Source organism: Bidens hawaiensis, unplaced genomic scaffold, assembly GCF_021521415.1.
Source record: "Bidens hawaiensis isolate Kalapana, Puna unplaced genomic scaffold, B.hawaiensis_p1.1 tig00011733_1, whole genome shotgun sequence".
Taxonomy (NCBI): Eukaryota; Viridiplantae; Streptophyta; class Magnoliopsida; order Asterales; family Asteraceae; genus Bidens; species Bidens hawaiensis.
Window position 1 is genome coordinate 284,513 of NW_027491929.1, and position 21,851 is coordinate 306,363.

The following is a 21,851-nucleotide window of genomic DNA, read 5'->3' on the forward strand; positions in this document are numbered from 1 at the left end:
CTTCCGGTGTGTAGAATCAAAAGTTATGAGTTCAATTCCCATTGTGTGTTTTTTAGTAACTAGTTTATTATTATTTTTTTCTTTGGTTGGTATTGACTTTGGAAACTATTTATCACATATATAAAAATATGATTTTCGGGTCTTGTTGTTTACTTGCGTCGAGCCTCAAAATTTTGATGGATTCTTGAAGACGACCTTGTTAACTCCTTTTCATAAAATATAAAACTACATACAAAATCATAAAAACCAGACTAGCACCCCTTTAAATAATATGGTCAAACTGATGCAATAAACTATTCTCATTAGTAGCTAACATTTTCAAGCAAAATACTTACAAGTTTTTCATCTAAGAAAATGCAATTTTGATTTTACTTCATATGAGTTTATTACTTCATGCGTTTATGTTCTGTTCTTACTAAATATTCAATATTTTTACAGAATAGGAAGGTGCGTGATATGCATTTTTTGTTTTTAATTCATACCAGAAGTGGGTAGATTGTGGTGGTTAGCATTTAGTGATTTGTTTTGGTTTGGTGTATTTGAACTTTGGAAGGATTCAAGGATGTTGGGATAATAAAGGCAAAAGGCGTTTTGGCCATACCTCTTTGATTCCCCCTCCACATTAAGACATGCCAAAATACATTTTCTGAATTCTTTTTTTTTATTTTTATTAATTTTACCAAATATTTACATTTTAATAGAATGTACAAATGTAAATGCATGTTTGAGGCTATCAAAATACCTAATTGTGTTGCTCACTCGAATTTAATCATTAAAATTAATGATTTGTGTAGATGTGTGGCACAACTTGATGCTAAAAAATTAAAAGTTAAACGTATAACATAGGAGTTGCCTAAAATCTCATGTTTTAATTACTAACCCGTTCATATTCTTCTACGAGCTTTTATTTGTGATTGAGTGCAAACTAGATCTTTGCGATTGAACAAACCAAACAAGTTTATGCGAACAGTCTATGTGATGACTAATTTCAAGATTTGAAACAACTATCGAAGGCAAACAAAAAAAGAAAATTAAAAGAGGAGATAGAGAGCGAAGACTGGTAGAAGTCACTGTACTCCAAGAACATTGCAGATTATGCTTCCACAAATGAAATGATATATTTAACATGAATACAATATTAATTGAATCATTCTACGGGAATGTAATAGAAGTAATTTTTTTAACGATAATGGAGTAAGTAGAAGTAATGGAATGGATGAAAGAACTAAAAGGAATAATATTACCATTTAATTGTATTTTTGGTTATTATATGAGAATGAAATAAATTATTACTTTGTGTTTTTTGATAGGCAGGAAAGACGAAGTAATAAAAAAAATTGATGATGAGTGGGGGTGGGGGTGGTAGGCGGGGAGTGGTGGTTGGCAGTGAAGTGGCGCCGTGAGTGGTGGTGGTTAGTGGTATTGGTGGCAGGCGGCATGTGGTTTGTGGGTGGGTGGCGGCAGCGGTGGTGGTGGCGAGAGGGTGATGGAGGTGGTATAAGATAAAAAGGGAATGAGATAAAAGAAAAGGTAGAGTGGATATAATGATATTGAGATTTTTAAATGCAAATGAAGTGGACAACCAAGAGATGATATTAGAGGGGAAGGGACACTCATGGGTATTACCCATGCACCGGTCAATTTCGTACTACCATATCATTTCTACCCTCATGTACTCACAAACCACAAATTCACCGGCGGCATCTATCCACAAGTACCCTAGAACTTTTTTGTGTTTTTGTTTTTTATAATAATAATTAATTACTCATTTATTTTTCCAATTGTTATATATTCTTCATGACAAAGGTTTGCCATGAATTGTAATTTGGCAATCTACCCATATAGTTAGAGATGAGTTTGCCATGTGATAAACTATCCATGTGCCTTACCCACACTGATGCCCCTTCCTCTCTTATTTAACTAACCAATCAAAATTTTTTATTCATCAGTAATGATCAATTTTATTCCATATCTTATTTATACATATATATCTTATTTATACATATGAAACCCCACCTAAAAATTGAATTGTAATTTCCACCAAAAGTATCCCTTGCACCATTGAATTCAGAAAAAAAAAAATTACAAACACACTACTGAATTCTTGAAATCCGATTAACCAAATCCGAATTAGCCGAATCCGAATTAGCCGAATCCGAATTGCCCGAACCTAAAAAACCTATAAGAGATTTGGGTTAGGTTTCGAGTCAAAATTTAAAACTTTAAAACTTGAAAAGCCCGACCCAAAAAACAAACCCGAAACCCGAACAACAAACCCGAAAAACACCCCTACACACTAGTAGAATTGAATGCATGCATACACAATTAAAAACATAACATTGATAAAATAATAGTAAAATTTAAAATCTCCCACGAGCTTTCTCAACGATTCCAATCCACCTCAAATGATGACACACTTACAAAAAGCAGTTTTGTTTTGAGGGAGAAAGCCATAGCACAAAGTTCACATTTTCTCCTACTGCAACAAAAAACAACACTAGTCGACACAAAGCCATCGGTGAACATACATACAAATCACACGCCATTTGTCTCTTTTCTTTCTTTCTTTCATTCACATTAATATTCCTCTGTAAATTCAACAACAAACCGCCTGACACACACACACACACACACAAATTACCCTTCATTTGACTTCAATTCACACAATTGTTATAAGATTTGAGTTGGGTTTTCGATTAATTTCAACACCCACCAAGGAATTCTGTTGCAGGTGTTTACCCCAATTGTTCTCACTTTCTCCCTCTAAAACCCCCAAATACGTTCAAAGTCTTTATTTGAATTCAATTGAGAAAACTGTTTTAAGATTTGAGTTGGGTTTTCGATGAATTTGAAGACCCAATAAGGAATTTATTTAATTTTTCGTTGTTGCTGGCTTCAAAATCTGATCATCTCCAATTGAGTGTGATTTGAATTGGGTTTTTGTTTAATTCCAAACCCATTAAGCAAATTGTTGAAATCCAATGTTTCAAGATGATGGGTCATCATCTGTAAGTTCAACACCATTACTATCATTTGTATTATCTGGAATGGGGTCACCATACCCATGGCTCAAAGAGCTCAAATCAGAAGAAAGAGGCTTATGTTTAATCCACTTATTACTCACTTGTGCCAAACATGTAGCTTCTGGAAACTTTGAACATGCCAATATTGCCCTTGATCAAATCTCCCATCTCGCCTCACCCCAAGGCGACACAATGCAACGAATCGCTTCGTATTTCGCTGAAGCACTAGCCAACCGAATCCTCAAAACGTGGCCCGGAATCTACAAAGCTCTCGATTCCACCAAGGTGCCGTTTGCATCCGACAAGGTTTCGGTTAAGAAGATGTTTTTCGAGTACTTTCCTTACTTGAAAATATCATTTGTGATAACGAACCAAGTGATAATCGAGGCTATGGAAGGGGAAAAGATGGTTCATGTGGTTGATCTTAATGCAGGTGAACCCGCCCAGTGGCGCGCGCTGATTCGTGATCTTAGCGCGCGCCCTGAGGGCCCACCGCATCTCAGGATCACAGGTGTCCATCAGCAAAAAGAGGTTTTAGACCAAATGGCTAGGGTTTTGACCGAAGAAGCCGAAAAGTTAGACATCCCGTTTCAGTTCAATCCCATTGTGAGCAAACTAGAGAATCTTGATGTCGAAAAACTTAACGTTAAAACAGGGGAGGTGTTAGCGGTCAGCTCGGTTTTACAATTCCACTCATTGTTAGCACTCAATGATGAAGTCGTTAAACCGAAAAGAAACGCAAACGGGGTTAACTTTTTCCAGATGAATAAAAAAGATTTGGCCAGCGCAAGTCAAGATTCCGCCTCGTCATCCCCTTTGTCTAGTACAATCACTTCCACTAAAGTGGACCGATTTCTAGCCGCGCTAAGGGGTTTGTCCCCAAAAGTGATGGTGCTAACCGAGCAAAATTCGGATCATAACAGCCCTTCGTTAATGGAGAGGATTTCAGAATCTTTATACTTCTATGCATCCTTATTTGACTGCTTGGAATCGAGTTTACCACGAGGTTCGGTTGAGAGACTGAAGTTGGAAAAGATGTTATTTGGAGAGGAGATCAAGAATATTATTTCTTGTGAAGGTGTGGAGAGAAAAGAGAGACATGAAAAGCTTGAAAAGTGGGTTCGAAGACTTGATATGGCTGGATTTGGGTGCGCCCCTTTGAGCTACTACGCACTTTTGCAAGCGCGTAGATTGGTGCAAGGGTATGGTTGTGATGGGTGTAGAATAAAAGAGGAAAATGGGTGTGTGGTGATGTGTTGGCAAGACCAACCGCTTTTTTCTGTTTCGGCTTGGAAATGCCGAAGGTGAAAGGATGGTTGATATTGTGTTGTGTTAATGTTTTAGGTTTGGATTTGTGTTTGATGTTTTGCTTTGTGTTTTGGTGTATTAGGGCCAATTTAGATAGCATAGTTGTTTTATATAGTGAATTTAATTTAATTTAATTTAATGGCTTCTGTTGTGTAATTATTAACCAGATCCTTGAGTTAAAAAAGGCAAGTGAACAATCTGATCTTGTGAAGTTTGTGTTTGCTAGAAGTATTGATACTGCTGGCCGTGCCGTTAGGACCATAAACGAGCTTGCACGAACATGAACATGGCATGTTTGTGTTTGTTAGTTTAATTTTAGCTGACACATGAACAAACACAAACAGTTTATCAAACATATTTTCTTATCGTTTTCGTTTGTTAAGATAAAACGCTGTGTTCGTTTATGTTTGTTAATATTCATACGGACGGTGCACAAACGAACATACACGAGCGCAATTGAACATAACGAGCACGAACATATAAGAGTTAGTGGCCATTTTTGGACAAAATTTTAAATTTTAGTTTATTCGGTAAGCCTCGTTACTCAATCTGCAATAGCCTTTTATTTGTATGTACAAATGATAGCTGATACTTTTGTGAAGAATGAGTCCCTTCGTCTTTACGTTTCTCTCTCGAATTACAGTTCTCTCAAATCTGTTCCTAACGTTCGTCCTACAGCATATTGACATGAGGCTTTGTATAGTTTTTTTTAGGTTTTCGCCAAGTGACTTGCCAAGTTAAAAACTAGAAACTACATTCAAACCTCAAACCAGAGATTTAATCATAGAACATACAAAAGAAAATAAGAATACATGAGACTCAGAGATTTGCTCATGGGCAATACTGGTCGGCATGTATGACCTGCGCCAACAGAATTCTCAATGTCACGCATTCATCTTATTCAACTGGTTTATACAGCTTTTCCACCATCTTCCTGTATTCTGCAAACATCATAATAATAATAATCATAAAACAATAACACATGCAATAATAAAGCTTTCAATCAATGATGTAATCTGATAATACATCCACCTTCTTGATTACTCCAAAGTGCAGCTGCTTCTGTGTTAATGGTGAACTTATGTTTGGTTCTGCAATTACAAAAAAAAAAAAAAAAAACACAAATAAATTAATAAATAGCAAATCAACTACTTAATATCAACTATCTCAACTTTCAAATCAGTTTGTTTAATCATACCTCCAATACTTTGAATAGAAATCAAAACACTTCTCACATCACTAGCAGATGGCCATTTGTCCTAAAATTTTATCATCATCAGTTTTATATACATTTTGAAAAAAAAAAGAAAAAGAAAATACCACAAGCTTATACTGTATGTATAAACAATGCCTGTACCTGAAGAATATCCAAATATATGTTTCCAAAAACATCCACGTTAGGATGGAAAGCAACCCGTCTCAAATTTGATCTTTGGAGGCTTGAACGTGTGAGAATACAAGTGAGAGTTTGTATTCGGTTCCTTCATTTCCATCCCTAGTAATATTCGATGATATCACAAAGAGATAAGGAGAGATATTACACCAATCACATTAAGAACTCAAAACTTCATAGCAAACAACCCCAGTTAGCAATAATCAACCTTCGAACAACTAGTTTAGGGTAACCTCATAGCAAACGTTTAGCAGTGATTCTTATGCTAATAGCTAACAAATTTCTAAATAGCGCAACAAAACAGTACTAAAAAAATTACGAAAGAGATTCCAAATATTCCAAAATCTTCATCGAATCTTTATTTTGATCATCATTTGTGTATACAACATTAAATCTTCATCAACACTCTCTCTAACGAACCTCCTGTTCGGTTACACTCTCCTTAAATGCGTGATGAAGATATGCGATCTGCCTTTGGATCCGCATTAAATGAAAATTGGTCGATATGTTATGCAAATTAAGTTAACTTTTAGGTTAAAAATGACCCTCTCTGGGCTAATACAATTTACCGGACTTGTCATAACAAGAAATCATTAGAATCATTAAAAATGTCAACAACACTAAAACAAAATTCAAAAGATGAACTTTCCCATTGGTTCCAAGAAACATACATATAATGAATCTCTAAAGTACATGTTTGTAGAAAAAAAAAATAACAATTCTCATTGCAATGTTATGCAACCAATCATCTTATTCAACTGGTTTATACAGCTTCTTCACCATCTTCCTGTATTCTGCAAACATAATAATAATAGTTTTATTAGTATTCAATATTCAATGAAATATAATAATACACCAACCAACCTTCTTGATTACTCCAAAGTGCTGCTGCTTGTGTGTTCAAAGGTGAACTTGTATTTGGTTCTGCAATTAAATAAATAAATATTATTAATTGACACCCATTCAAATATTAATTCAGTTTATTGTTATATTTAGTATAATAATATCATACCTCCAAGCAGACTTTGAATAGATATCAGAATGCTTCTCACATCATAAGCAGCTGACCATTTGTCCTAAAATTATATATAATCATCAGCTTTAAATACATAATAATAAATATATAACAATTACCACAAGTATCAATTTACCTGAAGAATATCCAAACATATGTTTCCGAAAACATCCACATTAGGATGAAAGCAACCCGTCTCGAATTTCACCTTCGGAGGCTTGAAAGGGTAATCGTTGGGGAACGAAAGCGAGAGCTTGTATTCGGTTCCTTCAAAGACCGTGTCGTTGCTCCCGGAAATCGTTCCTTTCCAGAAAAAGATGTTGTCTTCCTCCGGAAACGCAGATACCGCAGTCTCACCACTCATCTGTAATCAAAATTATTATTATTATTATTATTATAAACCCACATGAATAAAAGATTCATTGAATTACTTACCATGAGATCCATCAGTTCTGACTGCAATCTGTTTCAATGAAAGATAATAAAAAAATATCAGTATCAATTACAGACAATTTGTTGAATCGAATAAACTGAAGAAGAAACCCTAAATTCAAATCAAAATATTTAATAATTCATGAACCGAACACCCGAAATGAATGGAATACCTTTTGAGGACGGATTGAGTATCGACGGGTTTGGGGATGTGAAGAGGGTGTTTGGAAGCATTAGCGGGTGCATCGGCAGTAAGATTGTTGACGGTCGCCATATCCGAATCAAGGGAATTAGAAGAAGAAGAAGAAGTTGGTTAGTTGTTATGATATCTTCTTCTTCTTCTAAAGTAATGTTGAGTGAGATGTGTTGAAATGGTGGGTATTATTGGTATTAGTAGCGGATTTGATTTGAACGTTGAGATTTGAAGGCGGCGTGTTTCTTCTCTAACGGCTACTTTCTTTACATTTTTTCTCTTTTACTTTTCTTTTTAATAAATATTTTACTGTGTTTTGAGTTTGAAATAATTGATTACACAATTAATTACTTAAATCCGGAAACTAAATAAATAAATGGAAAGAATTTTAATATATTTTTGTACTTATATATTTTTTGAATATTAAAGAAAAAAAAATTAAATAACCTTCTGTTTAGATTAAATATCTAGGATTGAAACGTAAAAGAAAACTAAGTGACCCAATTGGACAAGTTATTTTCTCAGTTATCTGATTTGAATAATTCTAAAACTTGATTATTATTTGGCAGAGTAGTCCTTTAAAATAATTAATTACAAAATTAATTAATCAAATCCGGAAACTAAATAAATAAATGGAAAGAATTTGTCATTAAAATAGAAAATCAAACAACTAATTTGGTTTCAAATCCATCTAACCAAGCAAATATTTTGGTTTTATTAGTGGGTGTTCTAAAAAAAATATTTTAGTTTTATTTAATAACTAGGTTAGTGACCCATATTTTATACGTATGGAAAATTATTTAAACACGAATATAAAAATTAAAGATTTTTTAAACTTTTTTATTTTTATTTTTAAACAATAGTGTTTATGGGTTTTTTTTTATTTTGATCCACTAATAGTTTTATGTGATTTAATATATAAATAGTTGATTTGTTTTAAAGTATGTGTGATTATTTGATAGACAAATACGATATAGTTAAAAGAAAATTTATCAACTCAATAATGTTAAAACTAAAAGAGAAATATAGAATATGATAAGTTTAGTAATTAAAATATAGTATATCATTTAATAGTTATATTTTCTACATAAATATTATGTTGTCATAGTTGGTAAGTTGCATCATTTTCAAAAACTTATGAAAGAAAAGTTCATTAGGTCTCTTGGAAACAAGTTTTGGCTTCTAAAAAGGAACATGTATCTAGATCAGGTCCTTATAGGTGTTCAACCAGGCTCTACAACAAATATCAAAATGGATATTCATTTTAGAATATCATTGTTCATGGGTTATGATGATCAGAGCCATTTATGGGGTAGAAACGATCCAAATTATCGGAATAGCGGTGAGATGGGATCGAGTGTGTGGCCGACTATGTGTAATTATATATCTAAACTAAGCAAGTTGGATGTTGTGCATCTTTTAATTACTTGAAAATAGATTGGAAATAGTCAAGGTACTAGATTTTTGTTGGACTGTTGTGTATTGGGGACAATTTTGGTGGTCGTATATCATTGTGTTTATGTGTTGTAGATGAATAAACAATGTTTGGTTAACCGAAGGGTAGATGTATTTACTTGGAATTGGAGAGAGATTACATTGAGCCAAAAATAGGATATGGCCACGCTTTTTCGAAAAATGCCTTACCGCACTTTTGCTTAAAAGCGTGTAGCAAGCAACTTATGGCCAACCAAACAACTAATGACACAAGCATAATTTGTTCTTTATTATGTTTTGACAAACTGCTACTCCAAACATCTGACCTTACAAACTGCTGATATAAAAGAAATGAAGACTCAACAACTACTCATGCAAACTATAGAAGATCCAAAGACTAACAAGTAATGATACAAACATCAATTGTTTCAACAAGTATCAGTAGTTAGCATAGGTATCTTTTTATAGACAGTTGTTTGTATTTTGTTTATAAGTAGTTTGTAATCGTTTTATTAGATGTCACTTTCACTTTTAACTCATCAGTTGTTTTACACATGTATATAATGAAGAAGAGAGTCTCTTCTTCATCAACACTTTTCACACATCACAACATTCACCTGGTCAGTGTACTTTGTATCTGGCAATCAGTGAATGAGTGATGAGTCAAAGTTGAGGGGGAGCAATAGATTGTAATCTTTTGATTATAAAAATGCAAAGTTGTTCTTTCATATGAAACCTATTATTAGTTTTATTACTTCTGCTCCTTATTTTTTTTTTGCTAAATACTAATTGAATTATAGTTCAAATATGAATTCAATTAAAGTGATACTAATTCGTACTAAGAATTAGATCAGTTGTTTACATTTTTATTAGTTGTGATTGTGCTCATTAGCTTAGATTGAGATCTAGAATCCTAACAATTGGTATTAGAGCTATGGATCTCTGAATTTGATCTATTAATCAATTCAGAAACAAAGATCTAAGCTCAAATTGATAATTCTAGTTAAGGATTTCAAAAGATTCTAAAATATGATTAAAACTCTGTTGTGGGTGAAAAACCAGTTAAATTGAGAATCATGTCGATGGACAAGATCCTCATTATACCAGTTCTACCTCCAAACAACCAATTTTGGTTCGAGGTTCCTACAACATATGGGTTCAAAGAATGCTCCACCATCTGTGCAACCAAAACAATGGTTGTTGGAGAACAGTTGTTCTTGGGCCTCATTCCCCTAAAACTGTTGATCCATTGAACTGCAACAAAACAATTTAGAAGGATCCTAAGGATTATTCTGATCAAAATCTACATAAATTTGAATTGGATGCCAAAGCTCATGCAACGGTTGTTATGGAATTCCAAATGAAATTTACGGTGAGATGCACTAAAGGAACAATATGGTGGAACCACACAAGTCCTTGAGAACACTCGTGAAATTCTCAAGCAACAGTATGAAGCATTTTGTTATTTAAGAGGAGAGTTTAACTCAACAATTTGAAAGATTCACAATACTAATCAGTGAATTAAAAATGGTTGAAGTTACTTTTACAAACTCTGCTCCAGATAACCGATTTCTGAGGTCACTTCTAGAAAATTGGGAAACTCATGCTATCATACTAAGAACTTTGCCGAATTTCCAAGATCTGAGTCTGACTGTTCTCCATGGTATGCTACTCACTTTTGAAAAGAGAAGAGTCAAAAGAAGAAGTTGATCTCAACGGGTAAATCGGTAGATGATTATACCATTGGGTCAGCACTTCTATGCCAAGAGACTCAACCTATCCAAACTACTAACCAAGGTTATGCCTATAACATAGCCATAACAACTGGTATTGGCTCAGTAGTTGAAAACCAAGTATTTGTTGTTCAAGAGAATTCCCCACGTGTGTCTGATAATCTATCATTTATTATGGAATATTTGCAACACATAGATCTAGTTGGTCAGGAGGAAAGGCAAATTCTAAACTCGTTGGCTGATAATCTATCATTTATTATGGAATATTTGCAACACATAGATCTAGTTGGTCAGGAGGAAATGCAAATTCTAAACTCGTTGGCATCATTAACAGTTAGAACAAACAAGTTTTACAAAAGAACTGTAAGGAAATTTCCAGGCATCAACAACATGACAAAACTGGGTTATGGCAACGTGAAAATAACTTGTCACAAATGTGGCAGACTAGGACACTTTGCTAGAGAATGCAGAATTCAGTTACAACCTACTCCAATCAAGTTCAGTCTTTAATAACCTTTCCAAGTTCACATCTCAATCCTTATTCACAACAGCAAAGCTTCAATAACCATTCCACAGTTCACTTTATTCAAACCTCAACAATGCCTAATACTGATTCCCATTATCAGTATCAGTATGCACCAATACCTCAAGCCATGCAGCAGATGCAATTTGTGCAACCTCCTTTCATTCCACATGTCAATACACAAGTTTAACCTACCTTGGTTACCACACTTGGATCATCCTCTTCAAGCTAAGATAACACCAAAACAAGCTTCTCCACTCAAGATTTTTGCAACATTCATTAATTTTCAAGCCCGAAAACCCGATCCATTTTTAATTTTGTGTGTGTGTGTGTATCTTAAGTTTCGTTTCATGTAGTTGTATTCGTTAAACAAACCCGCTTTATCATTTCAACGTATTTTTGTTCATCGCTCATCACTAATGTAATATTCACGATGATTTACGGTTATTGTTCGTTCGTTTTCTTTTTTATTTTACTCAATTAACGAGACTCTGAAGTTTAAAGTGTTTATTGTAGTTAACCAATTTGCAATATACAGATGTAATATAATAAAGATCCAAGCTTTAACTTTTATTTCAAGTTTTACCCCATATCAAAGTTTAAGGTCTGATTTGTAAATATAATTTAATTTTATACTTTAAAGAAACTTGAAACATGAAGGGCTAATTATGTAAATTATATTATATATTTTAATCCAGCCGTCACCTCTGATCTTCACATTTTTTCGGTGTTTAACTCCGGCGGTCGGAATCCGATTCTTGCAAAGCTCAAAAATCCCATTAAACACACATATAAATCCAATTAAAATTCGTAAAACCTGTAGACCTTAACGGCAAGGCCTAATTATTGTTCCAAACGCGTTATAACGTCAAATAACGGGCTAATTGTCACACCCCAACATAAGGCGGAAATGCCGGGGCGTGATCCCATTGCTCACAGCTTGAAGATACTATCATAAATATAAATAACAATATCTAATTAATTATTTTGTTCAAATAATACACACAGTAATCAAATACAAAAAAACAATTCAAATAAATAAATACAATCATTTAAATTCAAGTTTGTCTTTAATATAACCCTAAGGTCTTTCTAAGTGTCCATACTTCAACTTCAAGCAATCTGCATATGCGTAAAAAATGGAGTTTTGTCAACAAACATGTTGAGTGAGTTTATCACCAATTTTTGACACCAAAAATAATGTTAATATAATAAATAAGCAAAACGTAATAAATGCGGTAATGGAATCAAACCATAAGCAAATAAGTTGTCGATTAAACCTTTGCCAAGCGAACCGGGCACCGGTAAATAAACCATGAGCAAATAATGAGAATAAGACCGTTGACAAGCGAATCGGGCGGTGGTCAATAATGAGAACCCTTTCCAAGGGGATATGTCAAACAATTGCATACAAAGACAAATAAGCACATAACAAGTAGATTTGATTAATCACACACAATTACACGTTTGCTATTTTTGATATATATATATATATATATATATATATATATATATATATATATAAGTATATATGTATAGTATGATATACGCAAATGTCTCCAAAACGTTTGTGACAATTGAGTAAAATAGGGGAATGATAAAACTCACCTGATCGAATAAGCCAAACGGGAATGAATATATCAAGAAAGTAGAAATCACACTCTTTGAGAATTATCAACAATAATCCTAATTAAATAATATAATATTATGAACGAATCATAAATGATGCAATACTTGTAACGAATTTAGGATTTCGATGTGGATTGAGTTACAATTATGATTGGTATGTTATGGATTGAACGATTGATCTCTACGAATTATTGTTATCATTTAATTATAAAAATTCCTCGTTTGTCACAAAATCGGATTTACGAATAATCAGTTTAAATAAATATAAGTTAAGATATATTATAATAATAAACGTTTATACATATATAATTGTCATAAAATTTATATCTTAGAGCTTTTAACAAAATCCGAAACATGTTTAATACGTTTATTAAAATTTTGTTTTAAATAACACATGTATATATATACATATACATAATAAATATGAGTAAATTGATAAAGACGTTTTACAACGAGAAACATCAATATTAATGTAGGTTTTTTATAAAATAAGGATGATTTATTATTAATAAGTTATATAGACACACACACACACATATATAACGAGACTAATGGACACGAAACGTTTAACTTTATGATGTTGGTTTGAATAAAATATTGTTCATTTAATTTTTAATATTAACTATAATATATTATAAATCATTTAAAACAATTAAAACAATAAGAAATAAAAATGCCAAAAAAAAATCGGTGGCCAGGAATCGAACCTGCGACCTCAACCGGCCACTGGATTTAACACAGACACAGTTAGTTGTTAATGGAATGGAAACATAACAATATATACAGAAGTTATTGAACACCAAATTGATTGTGAACCCTAGATTTTCAATTGATAAATCCGTCCAGTGTTCGTTTATTTAACATTAGGGTTTATGTTTAATGATGTTATATGAACTTGTTGTATATACTAATTACCTCAAATGATGATGAAATCAGGGAGAACGACCACTCCCCTTTGCGACGACAAGAACTGAATCAAATAGAGGATCACGGCCAAAACTAATGTAATTAAGATTAGGGGTTTGGCTCGTCGGGTTGTTTAGGAGGTGCAGATGAGAGCAATTAAATTATAATCCCTCATAGGTTATATAATTGATTTAGTTTAAGTCGGTTTATCAAAATATATCAATATACATTTTCTTTGATCTTGTTTCCTAATTACTGTTGTTGATTATGCCGAATAAGGTAAGAACAATCACAAATATCAATCTATTCCGAGTTTAGAACGAAAAATATGGTTCAAGCAATTAAACGGGTCGCGGGTACAGGTATATGGATATGGATTACCGGTTTGTTTAAAAAGATTATAAGAAGAATATGTGAAAATTGCATTTTAGTCCTTGGAGTTTTGAGGTGGGAACAATAGAGGTTAAAACATAAGTTTAGGGTTAAATATGTATATTTTTCATAGTTAAATATATATTAAGTAAATATAATAAACAAATATAAATCGTATAAATATTTCTCGACAAACGCAATACTTTTTATTGCTAAAATGCCCCGAACATAAAACGGGTCAGGTAATAAGTATGAGGTTGCATGTGAAAAACTTGAGTTGTTACAGTCTCCCCTACTTTAGGGAATTTCGTCCCGAAATTATGGAAACCATAGCATCATCGTTTTGAAAACAATTAAGCTCTTAACGAAAACTTTATAACATAGAACTTATAATTGCCGAAGCAACGCTTCAAATGACAATCCGATAAGGACACTTATATAGGATGTACCAACAGCATATCCATCATGTCCTTATCATTTCATCATTCGTATCGTTACCCTAGCTACCTTAGGTTCTAAATCATGACACACAATTTTACGTATTATGATTTCCATGCGAGGACTTGAATAATTATGTATGCATCCATAATTACTCTTATCGTCGGCTGGTCCGCATAATCCGCTCCATCATATGGGTTATAAAACATTTAAAATAAAATAAAAATTTTTAAGAGAAAATAATTGTTTTGATAATTCTAAATATAATTTCAAATTATAATTAATAAATGTTCTAGTTGAATTAAATAAACCGTGAGATTTTGGAAACATCTTTTTCTTTTAAAAGTGAAATTTTGAAAATTTGAAGAAAATAAATTTGGTGAAACAGATGTTATTATGATAATCGAGATTAAGGAAATGAGATGGATATACATGATCCTAATAGATTAACTTCGATAAAGGAAACTTTATTCATGAAATGATATGCCAAAAGTTTAATTTATAAAAATTCTTAAGATCGAGAGTACAAATTTATTTGGTGATACGAGTTTAGTTAGTTGAGAACTTATGAGATTTAAAGAGAAGTTAATTATAAAGTTATAGCTTTTCAAGTTTGTGATTTTGGGATTAGATTAATTCGATCAAGGTGTTCTAAAATATTATAATAGTTAGTAATTACTAATTAATAACTTACATATTAATGATAATGGAAAATATACCTATTTGAGTTAAGTTGTTTAATAGATTAAACTGTGAAGCAGATATTCCCGAATCACCGATATAGTCCTATTCCAATAAAATCTTTAAAATTAGATAAAATATAGAGTATGTAATTGAAGATATTAAATTAGATTAAATTGTGAGTTCGTGAATTCTTTCTTTTTCACAAATTTTTTTTATAAATATTAGGAAATATGTAAATTGAATTATTGATAATGGAAATTTAAGTAAATAACAAATTTTTAAATTAATTGCGATAAAAATAAGATGTGAAACATAAAAAATGAGATAAATGCGAGGCTAGAAATGCATGAACCATCATGACTATTTTAACAACTACGAATTTATTATTTAAAACGTTCAAAATTTTCAGAAAAAAAAAATCAAAGTAGGGAATTGAAATATTTACGATGAAGGTCTAATCAATAAGTCAATTTAATAATAAAAGTTAAATTAATTAATGAAAAATTTTTTAATTTAAAAAAGGAAATTAAATTTAGAGAATACATAATTTAGTTTAATAATAAAATTTACAATAATTGAATTTTAATAATAAAGATTTATAAAGTGGAAAATAAGTTGTGAAAACCATCATGATATTGAGGAAAACAAGAGATAATAAAATATTTATAGTTTAAAGTTGAGGACAAGGATTTAAATGTACTTAGAAATTTATAATTTAAGGATATGGATATAAATAAGAAATTATAATTTAAATAATATTTTAACAAATCTGAGTTAGGATAAGATTTCTTGTTCGGGATATTTTAGTTTTGTCAAGATTGGCGGTTGTTTGGTTAACGGAATACAACAGCAACTCCTTGTTGATTCTAGTAGTCGAACAACAATCACGAGACGCAGGTGAACGGCGTTGATTACGACGATGATTTCCTTGGGAAGACATTCTACGAGGACCAATGATGAAAATGTGTAAGATGATAGGTGAGTTGTAGGAATGAGTTGATATGAAATAATGGGTATGCGTATGTATATGTATATGTATGTATATGAATTAGTACTAGTGAAGACTCGAGCACGAGTCAGGATTTAAAATAATATTTAAGAGTTTGAAGTATTTAAGTAAATGAACAATGTTTTATAAGATTTTCCAAGAATAAAATAATCAAGCATATTAAACGAGTTGACCTCCCATGAGCTTTCCATGGCAATTTGAATACCCAACTAAATAAAGCAACATAAAGTTTGTAAATTGGCCTCCCATGAGCGTTCCATGGCAATTTGTTGGCCCAATTCAAATAACGAGAAATAAACAATTGAGTTGTTCAGCCCATGAGCGTGTACATAGCATTTAACTGACCCAACTAATTAACGAATTATCGAATCAATGGAGTTGTTCGGACCATGAGCGTTACATGGCATTTAACCGACTCAACTAAATATCAAATCAACGAATCAAATATAAGTAGTTGGTGTATCTTGGGAACCACCCCGGACGACACGTTCCAACCAAAAAATCAAATCGAAAATGGTTTAAGAAATAGATAGTTGGAGTGCCCATGGATTCACATGGATTTTTCACCCAACTAAGCATTTTAAAATAATTTAAAAACATAATTTTAGAAGTATAACCGTTTAGCCGGTTATGTTTACCACGCAACCGTTTAGCCGATTACGGGTACCACTTAAATTTATGGTTGTACGAAATTTGTCATACCCCCATGCTTCAATGTGAATAAACAAAACAAAACACGAGAATTCTCACGAAATTTCCCACAATAAAAGGTAATCTATTAAAATTAAGAGGATTTAAAAAAAATATTTTGAAAGTGAGGCGTAACCTCGGAATTTGTGTGTATGTGCAATAAATATACAATAAAATAATTAATCTAAGCAAGCTGTAAACAATTTATTAAAAGCACATAAGGCAGTTCAGATAAGCACGTATAGCGTTCCTAACATATGTCTAGGACAATTTCTAACGACCTATCTTATAACCTTCGGCTCTGATACCAATCTGTCACACCCCAACCTAAGGCGGAAATGCCGGGATGTGATCCGATTGCTCACAGCTCGAAGATACTATCATAAATATAAATGACAATATCTAATTAATTATTTTGTTCAAATAATACACACAATAATCAAATACAACAAAACAATTCAAATAAATAAATACAATCATTTAAATTCAAGTTTGTCTTCAATATAACCCTAAGGTCTTTCTAAGTGTCCATACTTCAACTTCAAGCAACTTGCATATGCGTAGAAAATGGAGTTTTGTCAACAAATATGTTGAGTGAGTTTATCACCAAATTTTGACACAAAAAATAATGTTAATATAATAAATAAGCAAAACGTAATAAATGCGGTAATGAAATCAAACCATAAGCAAATAAGTTGTCGATTAAACCATTGCCAAGCGAATCGGGCGCCGGTAAATCAACCATGAGCAAATAATGAGAATAAGACTGTTGCCAAGTGAATCGGGCGGTGATCAATAATGCGAACCCTCTCCAAGGGGATATGTCAAACGATTTCATACAAAGACAAATAAGCACATAACAAGTAGATTTGATTAATCACACACAATTACACGTGTGCTATTTTTGATATATATATATATATATATATAAGTATATATGTATAGTATGAGATACGCATATGTTCCCAAAACGTTTGTGAAAATTGAGTAAAATAGGGGAATGATAAAACTCACCTGATCGAATAAGCCAAACGGGAATGAATATGTCAAGAAAGTGGAAATCACACTCTTCGAGAATTATCGACAATAATCCTAATTAAATAATATAATATTATGAACAAAATAATAAATGATGTAATACTTGTAACGAATTTAGGATTTAGATGTGGATTGAGTTACAATTATGATTGGTATGTTATGGATTGAACGATTGATCTCTACGAATTATTGTTATCATTTAATTATAAAAATTCTTTGTTTGTCACAAAATCGGATTTATGAATAATCAGTTTAAATAAATATAAGTTAAGATATATTATAATAATAAACATTTATATATATATATATATATATATATATATATATAATTGTCATAAAATTTATATCTTAGAGCTTTTAACGAAATCCGAAACATGTTTACCACGTTTATTAAAATTTTGTTTTAAATAATACATGTACATATATACATACATACACACACACACACACACATATATATATATATATATATTTATACATATACATAATAAATATGAGTAAATTGATAAAGACGTTTTACAACGAGAAACATAAATATTAATGTCGGTTTTTAATAAAATAAGGATGATTTATTATTAATAAGTTATATATATATATATATACACATATGTATATACACACACACACACACACATATATAACGAGACTAATGGACACGAAACGTTTAACTTTATGATGTCGGCTTTTATAAAATATTATTCATTTAATTTGTAATATTAACTATAATATATTATAAATCATTTAAAACAATTAAAACAATAAGAAATAAAAATGCCCAAAAAAAATCGGTGGCCAGGAATTGAACCTGCGACCTCAACCGGTCACTGGATTTAACACACACACCAGCTATGCGCACTGGTGTGTTAGTTGTTAATGGAATGGAAACAGAACAATATATACAGAAGTTATTGAACACCAAATTGATTATGAACCCTAGATTTTCAATTGATAAATCCGTCCAGTGTTCGTTTAATTAACATTAGGGTTTATGTTTAATAATTTTATACGAACTTGTTGTATATACTAATTACCTCAAATGATGATGAAATCAGGGAGAACGACCACTCCCCTTTGCGACGACAAGAACAGAATCAAATAGAGGATCACGGCCAAAACTAATGTAATTAAGATTAGGGGTTTGGCTCGTCGGGTTGTTTAGGAGGTGCAGATGAGAGCTATTAAGTTATAATTCCTCTTAGGTTATATAATTGATTTAGGTTAGGTCGGTTTATCAAAATATATCAATATACGTTTTCTTTGATGTTGTTTCCTAATTAATGTTGTTGATTAAACCGAATAAGGTAAGAACAATCACAAATATCAATCAATTCCGAATTTAGAACGAAAATTATGGTTCAACTTAAACGGGTCACGGGTATGGGTATATGGATATGGATTACGGGTTTGGTTAAATAGATTATAAAAAGAATGTGTGAAAATTGCATTTTAGTCCTTGGAGTTTTGATGTGGGAACAATAGATGTTAAAACATAAGTTTAGGGTTAAATATTTATATTTTTCATAGTTAAATATATATTAAGTAAATATAATAAACAAATATAAATCGTATAAATATTTCTCGAGAAACGCAATACTTTTTATTGCTAAAATTCCCCGAACATAAAACGGGTCGGGTAATAAGTATGAGGTTGCATGTGGAAAACCCGAGTTGTTATACTAATCAAACCACGAAACTGCCGGCCATGTTTAAAAATTACATTAACGTCCATTAACTCCAAAACGCTTCAACTAGACATATAAATAGAACCTAAATCATAAGCTAAACTCGCATGCAACATCAAATTAAACAAAAACACTCTCTAGAACCCCAAAATCAATCACCCAAGTCCGATTTTTAAAGTAATGGGTTGTAGACCCCTAAGGATGCACCTTCAAATCTTAGGATATTTCATCTTAACGTACTTCTTGAACATGTACTTCCATTTAGGAAACCATCAGAAGTGAACAAACGGGGAAAACGAGTGGAAGTACCCATGATGGAGTCCAACTCTTGGTGAACACTTGAAGTTGAACCATATGAATTATTGGGATCCATTTGAACAATAGACTATGAACAGTAGATAATTCCGAGAACACGTTGGAATCCGAGAACCTTTTAACCAAGAATAATTCTGAGAACCTTTGGAATACAAGAACCATCTTAAAATCTCGAGAACCTTGTAATTTCAAGAACTATATCCATGAACTTGCTAACCCAAGAACAATTCTGAGAACCTTGATCCCGAGAACAATTCTAGAGAACATGATCCCGAGAACTCTTGACCTTGAGAACACTTCCCTGAGAACTATCCTGAGAACCTTGATGCTGAAAACTATCCCGAGAACCTTGAGGCCGAGAACTCAATCCAGAGAACACAATCCCGAACACAATATGTTTTGTAGGTTAAGTTAAGGTTCCGAAATCATAGGGATTTGAAGATCTTTTAGAATTTTAAGTTTTGTCTCCAAATCTTTGCTAACCAACACTCCTAATATCATGAAGAAGATGCTTAATGAAATTTCTTCGTGTTCTTCAATTTCCACAACAGTAAAGTCCAAATGCTAACCTTCTTTAATGAGTTCTTTAACCGTTGATATCATAAACCCGAGACTTGAGTAGGTCTAAAGGCTCTGATACCAATTGTAAGTCCCCGATACGTGGATTGGAGAATATGATACCAAGATACACAGGGATTAGGCGGAAACTAATCATTATGGTGATTCAAGAACAAAAATATTAAGATGAAATTGATGAAGATGAATACACAAGATACTTCAAAAACACACGATTCTTTTAGATTAAAACCGTTTGGTACATAATCATTCACAAATCACCAAGTTGTTTAACCCTAGAATAGAACATAACACCTCTATTTATAAGGAAGCATACAAATCCCAATAACAACCTGAAGCCCAATGAAAACCCATTGGGTTCTCGCCTAGAGCTGAGAACCTTTTACATGTCATACAAAAACAATAAATAAAACTGAATACAAGATTAAACCACAATCTAACCTGACATGTATGAAGCCTTTTTCCATACTTTTAGAAATAATTGTGACATTTAGTAGCCTCGCTAGGAAAAATGTGGCCGAATGTTACCAACTGGCATGATATTTGTTAAAATTTTGATTCATGTGATGAACACTACAACCTATTGCGGAAATAATAGAAAATAATGCGACATTTACTAGTCCCGCCCATGAAGTGTGGCCAAATGTGACGAACTGTCATGGTATTTGTTAGATATTTTTTCACGTAACTAAAAACACAACCTTTAGTCACACATTAAGGAAAAAGTGTGATATTAATAGCTAAACTTAACTAGTGTGGCCAAATGTGACCAACCGCCACATTTATTTATTTTATAGTATGATTAAAAGCTAACAGATGTGACTATTTATGTTGCATTGTGTGACTAAAACTGTAACTATTAAGTTGATTGTTAAGGTTTAATATGTGTGGTTAAATGTGAACAACTACCATGGTTTTCGTTTAATGATGTGTGGCTAAAGTTCATACATATGGCCACTTATATTAGCTTGTGTGACCAAAGAGTAGTGTTTATTACTTATAACTATAAGTATTTTATAGCCACACTTCTTTTTCTTTATGTGGCTAAGTAATCAACAATCACGGTTTTATAATTTAAGTGTGGTTAAAAGTAATCCTGGGTGCCGACAAAATTAAATTCAGGAGATATACACAATATCTAGTTAGAAGATATACAATCATGGATTTTCTAGATCATTGAATATCTTAATGAAGTGACGGGACGATATTATAAATCTCTATAACTTCATTTTTTTCAATCAGAAATGATCCTCACACATCGCCAAAGACCACATTTTGAGGCTCATCTTTGTCTTCATCTTGGTCTTCTCTGGTGATACACTATGAGTAGTAAGTTCGACAATATTAATAGTGCATGTAACCTAATTGATTATTATGAAATATTTAAGGCACAATCGGAGCCAAGTTGCAAGAGAAAGCTTACAATTGATGAGGATTACTTTGAAATTTTAGGCGATA

At 32.2% G+C, this 21,851-nt stretch overlaps 1 protein-coding gene and 1 pseudogene across 2 annotated transcripts; one reads left to right on the plus strand and one right to left on the minus strand.

The window, feature by feature from the left end:
- The first annotated feature begins 2,981 nt into the window (after positions 1–2,981).
- LOC143538824 (scarecrow-like protein 3 pseudogene) lies at positions 2,982–4,539 on the plus strand (annotated as a pseudogene).
- Positions 4,540–5,199: 660 nt separating this feature from the next.
- LOC143538825 (ubiquitin-conjugating enzyme E2 20-like) lies at positions 5,200–7,466 on the minus strand. Of its 2 annotated transcripts, none has more exons than XM_077032288.1 (6): positions 7,345–7,445; positions 7,175–7,202; positions 6,876–7,103; positions 6,737–6,800; positions 6,589–6,648; positions 5,200–5,272 (listed from the first exon to the last, which is right to left on the minus strand). In XM_077032288.1, the coding sequence occupies exons 1-6, from the start codon at positions 7,443–7,445 to the stop codon at positions 5,229–5,231; spliced, it is 525 nt and encodes a 174-aa protein (XP_076888403.1). In that variant the 3' UTR covers positions 5,200–5,228. The 2 variants fall into 2 exon arrangements, with proteins under 2 accessions (XP_076888403.1, XP_076888404.1); XM_077032289.1 differs by lacking the exon at positions 5,200–5,272 and adding an exon at positions 6,464–6,518 and having other exon boundaries at positions 7,345–7,466.
- Between the last annotated feature and the right edge of the window lie 14,385 nt (positions 7,467–21,851).